The 12,813-nt window shown below is 46.3% G+C and overlaps 1 protein-coding gene across 1 annotated transcript in view; it reads left to right on the forward strand.

Annotated features, from left to right (window-relative positions):
* The window catches only part of prdm5 (PR domain containing 5), a 46,766-nt gene that overhangs the window by 26,361 nt on the left and 7,592 nt on the right, over positions 1-12,813 (forward strand). The window contains exon 14 of the mRNA XM_082523001.1: positions 8,453-8,538. Coding sequence (XP_082379127.1) covers positions 8,453-8,538 — 86 coding nt within the window. The remainder of the gene's footprint in view (positions 1-8,452; positions 8,539-12,813) is intronic.

The raw sequence follows: 12,813 nt of genomic DNA on the forward strand, positions 1-12,813 counted from the left end.
AGCTGACGAAGGCTCTGAGGCCGCAGCTGACGAAGGCTCTGAGGCCGCAGCGGGCGAAGGCTCTGAGGCTGCTGCAGCTGACGAAGGCTCTGAGGCCGGACCAGACGAGGCAGCTGATGAGGATGCTGGACCAGACGAGGCAGCTGATGAGGATGCTGGACCAGACGAGGCAGCTGATGAGGATGCTGGACCAGACGAGGCAGCTGATGAGGATGCTGGACCAGACGAGGCAGCTGATGAGGATGCTGGACCAGACGAGGCAGCTGATGAGGATGCTGGACCAGACGAGGCAGCTGATGAGGATGCTGGACCAGACGAAGGCTCTGAAGAGGAGGCTGCGGCAGACGAAGGCTCTGAAGAGGAGGCTGCGGCAGACGAAGGCTCTGAAGAGGAGGCTGCGGCAGACGAAGGCTCTGAAGAGGAGGCTGCGGCAGACGAAGGCTCTGAAGAGGAGGCTGCGGCAGACGAAGGCTCTGAAGAGGAGGCTGCGGCAGACGAAGGCTCTGAAGAGGAGGCTGCGGCAGACGAAGGCTCGGAGGCCGGGCCAGGCGAGGTTGCAGAGGCTGAGGCCGGGCCAGGCGTAGCAGAAGCACAGGCGGATGTAGCCGGGCCAGGTGATGACGAGGCGGTCGCAGATGGTGGCTGGATGGGCTCCTCGGGCCCTCCAGCAGACGAGGCGTGAGGCTGAACGGGCTCCTCGGACCCTCCAGCAGACGAGGCGTGAGGCTGAACGGGCCCCTCGGACCCTCCAGCGGAGACAGGAGGCTGAACGGGCCCCTCGGACCCTCCAGCTGACGTGGCATGAGGCTGGTGCGGTTCTCCAGAACCCCCAGCTGACGAGGAAGGTTGCTGAACGGGCCTCTCGGACCCTCCAGCTGAGACAGGAGGCTGAACGGGCCCCTCGGACCCTCCAGCTGACGTGGCATGAGGCTGGTGCGGTTCTCCAGAACCCCCAGCTGACGAGGAAGGTTGCTGAACGGGCCTCTCGGACCCTCCAGCTGAGACAGGAGGCTGAACGGGCCCCTCGGACCCTCCAGCGGAGACAGGTGGCTGAACAGGCCCCTCGGACCCTCCAGCGGAGACAGGTGGCTGAACAGGCCCCTCGGACCCTCCAGCGGAGACAGGTGGCTGAACGGGCCCCTCGGACCCTCCAGCGGGAACAGACGGCTGAGGTAGAAGGCAGTCTGAGGCGGAGAGAAAGCTCACGCCATTCCTAGAAGGCTGAGAAGCAACCTGTACAGCTGACGTGGAAGGAAGCTGAACGGGCTCCTCGGGCCCTCCAGCTGGAAGAGACGGCTGAAGCAGAAGGCAGTCTGAGGCGGAGAGAAAGCTCACGCCATTCCTAGAAGGCTGAGAAGCAGCCTGTACAGCCGACGTGGAAGGGAGCTGAACGGGCCCCTCGGGCCCTCCAGCGGAGACGGGAGGCTGAACGGGCCCCTCGGGCCCTCCAGCGGAGACGGGAGGCTGAACGGGCCCCTCGGACCCTCCAGCGGAGACGGGTGGCTGAGTGGGCCCCTCGGACCCTCCAGCTGACGAGACATGAGGCTGGACGCATTCACCTGACATCTTACAGTTAACAGTCCAGAAGCAAACAGGTGTCAGATGTCCCGAGGCACAGACTAGCTCATTCACTGCAAGACTCATGTAGGCTGACATAACAGGCTCCAAAACAGAAAGTCCTGCTTCTATATTCCTCCCTTCAGTCTCGAGCAATGACAGGGCTACAGGAGCTACTGGGGCCTGCGCTACAGGCGGCACTGGAGCTACTGGGGCCTGCGCTACAGGCGGCACTGGAGCTACTGGGGCCTGCGCTACAGGTGGCACTGGAGCTACTGGGGGTGACACTGGAGCTACTGGAGACTGAACTGGGGGTGACACTGGAGCTACTGGAGACTGAACTGGGGGTGACACTGGAGCTACTGGAGACTGAACTGGGGGTGACACTGGTGTACTGGGGTGAAGGCAGCGAGGATGGAGTCTCTCTCTTAAGGGAGGATCGAATGATTTAGCGATAAATCTTGACGGGAAAAGATGCCGATGCTGAGAATACCAGGCAGCGGGGGCTTCCAGGAGGGTAGCTGACTGAACTGAGGGTGGCTGCGAGGGAGCTAACTGGACTGAGGGTGGCTGCGAGGGAGCTAACTGAACTGAGGGTGGCTGCGAGGGTGTTAACTGAACTGACCTGGGAGGAGAAACACGAGCAGGAAAAGGAGCAGGCTCAGAAAAAACTGAGCGAGAAATGGCAGGCTCAGGGTCGACAAAAATAACTCTATCAAAGATGAACCCGCCGTCCACTTCATGTTTTGTAGTCTTAGCATTGTCCGGTCTATGGCGGCGGGCGCGCCGCCTCCTTCGAGCAGAGGAAGCTGGCGCGATGGGCGCTGATGGCGCCAACACAGAGGGTGACGTAGTGGTGAGTTCCCCGTCGTCCGCCCCCATCCTTGCCAGAAATGAGGCAGGCGAAAAACAGCCTAAGCGGATCGGAGACGGCGAGCGGCTGGTAGGCTGTGCAGCAGGTGAGAGGTCCTCCTCCGGGATGAGCCAGGGTTTCCGCCGGAGCTCGTCCTCCCGATAAGCCCGTAACACCTGCTGCCGCTCTTCCTCGCCAAAGTCTATGGCTTCCGTTGTCTCCGTGCGCCACGCCGTGCGGCCAGACCGCGGTGAAGACGCGGAAGCCGGCGGGGTGCGGGCGGAAGGTGTGTCTGTGGCGAGCCTCACCGTTCCAACTCTGACCGCTACTGGCTCATGAGACAGCGGGGAAACGGCGCAACGGCACGGCTCTGGTGAAGGTGCACGCCCACCGGGCCGCTGCTCCTGCGGACGGAGTTGGAGGGTGGAGACGAGAAAGTCGCTGACGAGGGGGTGCAGCGTCTCCCATAACCAGGGGAACACAGATACGCACACCCCTACTTGGCGGGCGAACTCCTCTCGTTCCTCCTCACTGGAACAGTGCAGCCACTTGTCGCAGAGAGACTCCACTGTCCGGACGATCCCCCTCCTCCGTGTCGCTGGGTCCGACATGTTCGCGTCGTCCTGGAGGTCCGCGGAGGGGTTGTGAACTGCTGGGTCCATGTTGTGGTCGCGTTCTTCTGTCATGTTTCGGCCGTGTGGCAGGCAGGATGAGGACCCAAATTGCAGACTCACACACACGGGGGATAAACTCAAAATGCAGCTTTATTGCTGATAAGTGATAAACAATAACGATGATACAAAAAGCAATACGAAACTACACTAAACTGGGAAAAGCTAAAGTAACATATACTGGAAGACACGGGGAGAACCACACACGGCATGAGGGAGAACGCGACGCCGAACAGAGGAAGACGCAGACAGAAATACACAGAGGGTTAACGAGGAAAGTGGGAACACACGGGGAACACAGGTGACACAGATAACCATAACGAGACAGGGCGGAGTGAACATAACACTGACGGGTACAGGCACAGAGGTTCAGACAGGAGGAGAGAGAGCACGGGGAAAACACAGACATAACAGGCTGGGGAAACATGAAACAACCACAAAGGGAGACGAGGGCTCATAAATATATAGAGGGCACACAGGGGGGAGAGAGCACGGGGAGAACTTAGACATAAAGGGCAGGGGAAACATGGAATAAAACATAAGGAGAGACGAGGGCTCACAGATACACAGAGGGGCACACGGGGTAAAAGCCATGAAGGGAAAACACTTAGGGAACAACACAACAGGGCAACTCAGAAAACACGGTCTAAATAAGGAACGAAATACAAAAATACATGGAAACTAAGAATACTGGGCCCACATGGCCCAGGACCATGACAACCTGTTAATGTCATCATGTTTAACAGCTTGATAAACCCTGCCACGCCGACAATTTGAAAAGCCTGAGATCTCAGCCATGCAGGCCACCAGATAATCATTAGTGCCAAACACTGCATTCTAATATTAACAGGTTGTATACAGTAGATAATGTAAATACAGCTCTCTGTATATGGTTTCCACAGATGTAGAGCAAGGGCCAGTAAATGCTAGCATTTACTCAGAGGCGTGCGCTGCAGTTGTGTGCTCTGTATAACGTTGGTAAATCATTGCCACCTGAGTTTTGTAACATTTGTATAATTACACAGATGGCCGTGCCAGAAAACTAATATTCAATGTGCTTTTTTTAAACACTGGGTTGCTGTAATAGAGATTGCCCCCTGGCACAAGATAAGAAAGGCTCTGTTCTTTGTACAAATAAGTTTCTCAGCGAGACCACAAATTATATTAGAAGCAATACACATAGTAATACTATAATGTTTTAACTTATACTATCCATACTGCTGGCACAGCTTGGAGGTTACTAATTGTCTTGATCATGGTATCATTTTTTATAGTAATTATATGCAGCCCATATTTTGATGTTTTTAAAGCTACACGTTTCAGCTTGTAGCGGTCTCACGCCAGAACAGCTGCCCCTGAACTGACATCTGGCAGAACTCTGGAATCACTGAACCTATTTACGTACAGATGACTTTGTTTGTCTTGACTGTGGTCATGGTTACAATCTTGTAAAGCAAAATCACCATGTAGTGAATTATTGTTTGTCTCGATGATGAATAGTACGTCACTGTTGCATGGGTGTTGAGATGGTTAATTTGGATTGAGGGCTTGGTTTTGAGGTACGTCTGGATCAGATCTGCACCATGTGTGGCGAGGCTCAGGCACGGACTCGTCTCGATAGAGGTACCTTGGTATGGTACTTTGAGCGAATTGTTTGAGGAAGTGGTGAAAACTTCTGAGCCCTTTGCTATAATGGAAAGGTCAAGTGTAAAAGTTGTTGGACGTTCCTATGGCTCATCAAAGGCAATCTCTTATCATCTTTAACACACTGATATCACGTTACCTCCCTGGCCCCTGTCGGCATGTGGCACAGAGCGGAGAGAAGGACAGCGGAGGGCCACTGTCTCCCCCAAACTGGAGGAAGCCAGGAATTAATTTCTGATGGACAGCGCTAATGTCTTTCAGACTGGAGCCCCGAAGCTACAAAGCATTCTCCATAACACGAACGCCGTGCGGCAGGCAAAACGACAAAGCCGACCATCTGCTAACCAGATACACGGCCGTATGCGCACACATATACAACGCACGAGGGGTGCCAAACGGATCGATTAGCAGACAAGGAGTGTGAGGGCCACAGCAGGGGGCTGGGGGAGACACCCAGGGTCAAAGAGATGGTGTACTGTTTCAGCACATGCTAAATCAGTTACCATCTCCACACACATAAAGCCCTGGCTCAGTGCTGCAGCCACCCCTCATAATCCCCAAACAATCTGGCTCAATCTGGAGAATAAGTGGAGGGTTTCTAGTTACAGTAACACTCGGCAGAACAGACGCTGAATAATAGAGACCAATGTTCCAAAGTTACTGCTTTGGTTTCCAAGTAGCATTTGTTTATTTCCTGTTCCGCTAAGAGATTGAGGGGTTCTTGTTTTAGTCCAATCAGACTGAAACCCTGGAAAAGCCTTGACTGTTGAACAGAACTGATTTTGAGTAGGGTGTTTGAAGAGACCATATTTATTACTGACCTCTTTTTAAAATATTGGATACCATCAATTAATCTGTTTGTAGTTTCTTGATGAAACACACATGTTCAGAACCAAACAATGTATAGGTTAAGTAGGTGAATTGGTATGCACTTGTAGCAACGCTCAGTGTTAGCAGGGTGTGGTTGTCTGTGCTGTATATTTGCTGACAATAGCCAGCTCCTGGGAGGGATGTGATCCAAGCTGCAGAGTACACTAGCACTCTGTGCTCTGGTGCTATTAGCACACTAATGCCTTCCCCAGGACTCCCCAAGGCTAGCGCTGGGCCTTAACCTGATACCACACATGCTACATAAGACATAGGGTTTGTCTGAAAACACATCTGGGATTCAGATTTTCCTGTTTGTCAACAAAAGGCCTCCTAGAGGCTGAAATTGCTCAGAAGGGGATTTTGGGACAGAATGCCGAGCTGCCCTCGTGCACATGTTTCAGTACGTGTAATCAGTTCACATATGTCACGTAAATCCTTTGCACACCAACCTGAGGTTACACGTTGTATTACTAGAGCGCTCTTCCTCATGCCTCTTTAAAGCTGTCTTGCGGATGGGTGGGTGGGGTTATGGTGTGTTTAGAGCCCAATTTGTATGTTTTGCACATGACAGCTGCTGTAGCTTTAATGTTGAAAGATGCAGGCTTTGTAGGATGTGTTAAGAATAAAGCCCTCGACCTTCTGTTTTTGTAACTTAGTCTTTAGAAAATAATATAAAAAAATTGCCATACCTTGCCCAAGCTTTCATTGTTGAAACAGAGATGGACCTAATGGTAGAAACAGAAGCACAAAATTACCCCAACACAGTCCTGTTTATAGCGGTAGGATAATATTACTCGTCTATTCCCGAGATGGATTTTCTGATTTAATAAGCATCTCTGCATTTTGAATCCCACGGAAACACGGCTAATTAACCTTATTACTTAAAGGGGTAAAACATCTCCCCCATCAATAAAATTCCTTGCTTGCCTGTTCAACAATTATTCACTAAAGAGAGATTACTGTGAAGCTGATAAGAAATTAGATGCTTGTAGTGAAGAAATGAACAACAAATGTGTAGCTTTAGGTATCTGTTTTTGATAGCGTTTCATTAAATAGTACTGTGAGCACTTGCGGGCAGAATATATATATATATATATATATATATATATATATATATATATATATATATATATATATATATAAATTCAGCCAAGTTTCACATGGAGAAAAAAAATCCTGATCACTGTGATTTCCTGATGTATCTGTTTTCTAGACATAGGGGTGAATTTAATGTTTAGTTTGCAGAGTATGAATTAAATTAGGCAATAATGGAACCTGCATTTTTTGTCAGTTTTTGTACTGTATTATCCTGTCAGAATCTTTAATTTCAGCACAGTCCTATAGGTTACCTCATATCCCTTCTATAGATTAGAAATCCATTCTGTGACTCTTATCTGGCCCGTCGATCAGTGCAAGGTAAACAGATCCATGTGTCAGTGAACCGTTTGACTGACAGCTTGTCACTTTCTCTTTGTCATCAGCGGTGTGTGCTCAGATAGGATCTGCAGGAGGTTGGCTTAAATGTTTTTGATCCAACCAAGAGAAGCCACATTGCCTGTGATGTGCTCCTAAATGGTTGGCCAGTTGAAGCTAAGATAGCGAGCCAACACAAGCTTTAGCTCTGCAGTGGAAAGACAGTGTGCATCACAATGAATGAGAAGTTCTTCACCAGTAACCAGGTCAAATTTGTATTGGGGCAGGACAAAAACACAGTTTACTGAATAGGACAAAGGCAGCAGAATATATGAATAAGCAGGGGTAGTTTTAGACATCAAACCCAGCGTCGAGAAATGGTCAGAATGGGGAAAAAGTGATTTAAATGATTTTAACCTCCTAGGACCTGGCATTGACAAATGTGGACATCACATTTTGGGATGTCTAGACCAAAATACTAAATTTTGCTCTACAACGGCCTGATATCCACTTACGAGGACATTTTACTGCCACTGTTCTATTGAAATTTCAAATGAATGTCCTCTTATGTGGATCTCATTTTTCTCAGAGACAAAAATCAGGTAAAAAAAAAAAATTCTGGAAATTCTTTGTTTTTACATTCATCAGGTCCCAAACAGCCCAAATAGCAAAGAGAATTTAAAAATGCATGCCATGTAAGAGTTGGGGTCTTAGGAGGTTAAACATGACATGGCTGTTTGGTGTCTGAGTATTTCAGAATCTGCTGATCTACTACGAATTTTACTGTAAATCATCTTTAGGGTTTACAGAGAATAGTCTAAAAAAGACTAAATCTCTGGGTGAAAATGCCTTCTTGATGTCAGAGGTCAGAGGAAGAATGGTTAGACTGCTTTTAGCTAATAGCCAGGCAACAGCAACTGAAATAACCACGTTACAATCAAGGTATGCAGAAGAGCTTCAAATAAACAGCATATTTAACCTAGACGCACATGAGCTACAGCATGAGAAGACAACACCTGGTGCTACTCTACTCCTGTCAGCTAAAATCAATCACAAGTTAGGCAAATGAACCTGTCGATATCTGATGACTCCACTGTAGTTTTCACAGTTTCCAAAGCCATCCACTGGGCCAGATTAGTCACATGTTTGATGGTCCCAATTAAAGGCTGTACACAAAGTAGTTACTTTCATGCCATTTATTTGCATGTGCAAGAACTAACTGCACTAGTTCTTGCACTGATGGTAGCTGTATCTCCCGACCTCTGTGCTGCTAGCGCTAGCCTTAAAGTGAGCAGCATACGTGTTCTTTCATATTTTCTTTGTGGGGTTCTTTACAAGTGATGCCTTACTGATATACGTACGAGTTTCAAAAACTGTTTACTCCTCTGTGATGCCATATCAAATTCATATACATATATGATGTATTATGGTGTTCCTTTCCTAGGTGAGCGCCCATATCAGTGTCCTTACTGTGACAAAGCATTTAGCAAGAACGATGGCCTGAAGATGCACATCCGCACACACACTCGTGTAAGTTTTTCCATTTCTTACTGAATTTTTCTTTCCTGTCTTTCCTAGTTTTGTATTGTTCGTTAATACTAACCATTGTACACGAAATGAAGCTGTTATACTCTTGGCTGTCACAGACAAAAGCTGACTGTTGTGGATGAATTATGGCGATGCCCAAAGAGCGGTTTCCAGACCTTTACCTTGTTTGCGTGTATTGTTTTGCCTTTTGTAGTATTTTTATGACTAATTTATGGCTGGCACAAACAAAAGATGTCCTTCTTTATATGTCCCATCCCACATTTTGAGACAATCCCCCCCAATTTTCTCAAATGTGGGACATTCTATAGCACATGCACTTTTCTAAAGTCTGGCTTTTACCTATAAAGGGAAAGCTTTTTACCCCTCAGCTGTCACCCTGTTGGGCAAAAAACAACATAGAAGTTTTAAATTGATACCTTAGGTGTATCAGCTAAAAATGTTAGACATGTTTGAATCTCAATGAACTCAACTTTAAGGTCAGATACAAAGTCTCCTCAAAATCTTGTGAATGCAGCATCTCGAGAAGGAAGTGACCTTGAATTTGGAAGTTTATACTATAGGTGCATCTACTAGGAGGCTGAGGGGTACTACAGACTGCCAGTACTTTTATTATAGTCAGAAAGTTAGTCTGTCTAATGCCACCAAGGAAATGTCCAAATAACCAAAAAAGCTGTGCAGATTTTGTTGAATATCATGGAAACAACAAGTTATTTTTCAGTTTTACACAAGGGAAAGCACTGTGTGAGGAGACTCGGCATATGTGTGTCATAATTGGATAAAATTCTTAGATATGGCTCAAAAAAGGTGTGTCAGTCTATGGATACTTTCAAACTGAAACCCAAAAGTGTTATTAAACAGAAAAGCAGCAATAATATATTTGGACTGTCTGGTAAAATGGACAACTTATTGGTTTTTTTAGGTTAGATATGAACATTTCAGACTCTTTCAGCCTTGTTGACGTGTCCAACTTTGTCCCACACAAACAGGGTTTGACGAACATTTTAGTTTGTAGGATCTGGTCACCCTAGATTGTGCAGTTTTATCAGCCTGTTATCAAGTAGTTGATATGTGTGCGTGTGAGTTGTACCTGCATAGTTGATGAATGCAGCTTGCTAACCAAGTTAGCTAGCGGTAAATGATAAATTAGCATTCTAGCCTATAAGGTAACTTAAGTCCAAAACAAAATAAAACCAACATGGCAGCAACCGAATGTTAATTCTGAGAAGCCACCATCTCTATGCCTACCTTTTATACCGTCTATATTTAGTGATACAGTGGAACCCCGACTTATGAATACCCCATTTCCATTTAATGAAAAATTCAAGTTACGAAGGCACTTAACAGCAATATTTCTGCCCGTGTTACGGCAAAATGCCCACGTAACGAAATCCGCTGGCTCTGATTGGCTGAGCCCAGAATGCCTTCCGAATCATGTGACAACCCCTTGGCTTTCGTACTTGCGCTTCGCTGTTCCACTTGAACGAAGTATTGTTGTTGCAGTTAGCAATTAGCCTATAGCCTATCGTTCACTCAAAAGGAGCGATGGGTGCTTCGACTTACAAAAGACCCTCGGGAACGATTTAATTTCGTAAGTCGGGGTTCCACTGTAGTTTTGAAACAGTGGTCGTTTGTCTCAAAGTTGGCCAGAGAAAAATTTCCATGAAAAAGCTGCACTTGGTTGGCCTAGTTAGCACTTGCTGTATATTTTAGTGCTACATCCCAGAGCAAATCTTTTGCCCAACTTCAGAGTTGTGTGGCTCCACGTCCGGCCATCAGACACCTTAACATTCTTTCTTTGCTAGATTTTGGCTACGTTCACACTGCAGGTCTTAATGCTCAATTCCGATTTTTTGATCAAGTCCGATTTTTTTTGTCTGCTTGTTCACACTACAAATAAAATGCGACAGCAAACGCGCTCTAGTGTGAACGCTCAAAGCGGCCCGCATGCGCAAAAGAAGACGTCACTCACAACGCGCTCTGTTTAGACCCAGAGCAAACAGTATTATTTAACTGATGGCCCTTAATATAAAGACTTTGGACTTTACGTTTCCCAATTTTTGCTTTAAGTTATTTTGTTATTTACATAATAATGTAAATAACCTAATAATTATCCTTATTGCTGTTTTAGAGAGAGGCGGTGCTTCAAAGGATAGTTGGTGATTTCTGTCAGAATCTGCAGATTATACAGTACAAATAAAATGTTCACGTTGTCTTCCCAACAGTTTCACTAACATCTACACGGGATGGCCAGGAAGCGTTCACGATGTCTTCTCCGGCGCTGATAATTAGCGTCTGTCTTGTGTCAGTGACGTAAAAGATGGATTTAATGCGACATAACCATTCAAACAGCGGTCGCTTTCTAAAACATCGGATATGTATCGGATTCAGTACCGCATACGAAAGTGACCCAGATCGGATTTGAAAATATCGGATTTGTGCCGTTCACACTGTCACACCATGATCGGATATGGGTCGCATAGGATCAAAAAAATCGGATTTGATGCGCTTTCGCCTGCAGTGTGAACGTAGCCTTTGTCAGGCCATTGTCTGCTGCCAGTTAACGCATAATTACACCTCTGTCAGTGGTTTGCCATTCTCCAGAAGACATAATCTTTGCTTGTCTGTCTGTGAGGTTTTTTTTAGGTTCACTGATATTATTAACAAGCCAACCAGGTGGCTGGTACTATTCTTTTTGACCTCAAAAAGTAAATAGATCAGCATATGTGATGTCTGCTTAATAGACATTTGACCTGCCATGCATAATTCAGACGGATTAGATAAAGGATGATAAGACAGTGAATAGGTGCAGACACAGAAAGAGTGAATGGGATGCCGGCTCTGTTCCACGGTTACCTTGAGCGCACACTTTGGGTTTTTCTTTTGTGTACCACTGTGTAAAGTGCAGCGTTTGCATGAAGAATGAATTAACTCTCACACACCTTGCCTAATGCAAGATAGTGTGAGAACTCCGTGTCTAACATATGTGACTTTCCCAGTAAATTTAATTATAAGGCAATAACCACCAGTTTCATAATTTGTCCAGTAAGGCCTATGGATAAAAAGGCAGCAGTGGTGTAGTGAAGACAGGAGAGAGAATTGGAAAAATAATGCTTGCACTTTGCTTTGAACACATTCAGAGATTTTTTTTTTTTACTTCATTATAAACAGACACAGCTGTTTGAGGATGTAGAAAATTCATAACAAGCATTTGTTTTATGGTGTGAACATGTAATTGCAAAATGAGGCCATGTTTGGGATGGAGAAAAGAAAAGGTAGGCTTCCCTCTAAATGTCATGAGGTCATTTCCTGTGCTGGGACACGGCTCATTTTCCTGCGTCATTTCTCAACCCACTAAAGTTCTCTGCCCAAGCGACACTTTCCATGCGCTCTTTGTAACCATCTGGATGTGTGCGTTAGTGTCACTTTTGACGAATGAGACCTAATATGCGTTTCATCATAGACTTCCATCATCAGTTTATACAACTCTGACTGTGACAATCGAAGCCTGTCAGCATAGTTAATTTCAAAGATTTGTTCTTCTTTAATGCTGTCCAGAGCACATCGCTCTGTTACACTGTGCCGATAATGAAGGTAACCTGCCCAGGTTGCTGTGACTCCGTAAGAACATGCAGGTATGATTTTGTAGCGTGCAGCTGATTAAACTGACTGATGTTTTGTTCCCAGCGTCCCAGATCTGCCTTCGCTCACAGCGCTCGGAGAAATGGGCTGAACAGTTACACACAGCAGAGGCAGATGAAGTCACTGTTGAGAAAAATTAATGTCATTTGGCTGAAAGAGCTGCAGCTCACTGTTAATGTACAGATGATGTGAGATGGATGTGACTGGAGATTGTGTGATTTGTGTTTATACCGCAAACCACATCATCTGCAAACCAAAATGGAACACGTCTGATGACGATATTTTGGAAGTTAAAGGATTTTTAAAACAATTTTGATCTTCAATGAAAACTGATATGGCTGTTTGTTCTGTGGTTACAGAAACACTAGCCAGTCATCTTTCAGCCATATGGAATAGAATTTCCAATTCCCCAGTTTCCTATTTTCTAAATGCTAATGCTTTATATGTAAGTTTAATAAGACTAATGTGTCACACTAAGGTTTACTCATGAAATTAGCCCCTTTCACTTTTTCCCAAAAGGCAAAAGCTTTACCTGATTCATGCGTGAGTCTCAGAGGTGATCTATTATGCCTTTCTTTAGTTTCTGTTAATATGTATTGTGCCAGTGTGGATGCTCAT

This window comes from Aulonocara stuartgranti, assembly GCF_965226115.1.
Source record: "Aulonocara stuartgranti genome assembly, chromosome: 23".
In the NCBI taxonomy this organism is placed as follows: domain Eukaryota; kingdom Metazoa; phylum Chordata; class Actinopteri; order Cichliformes; family Cichlidae; genus Aulonocara; species Aulonocara stuartgranti.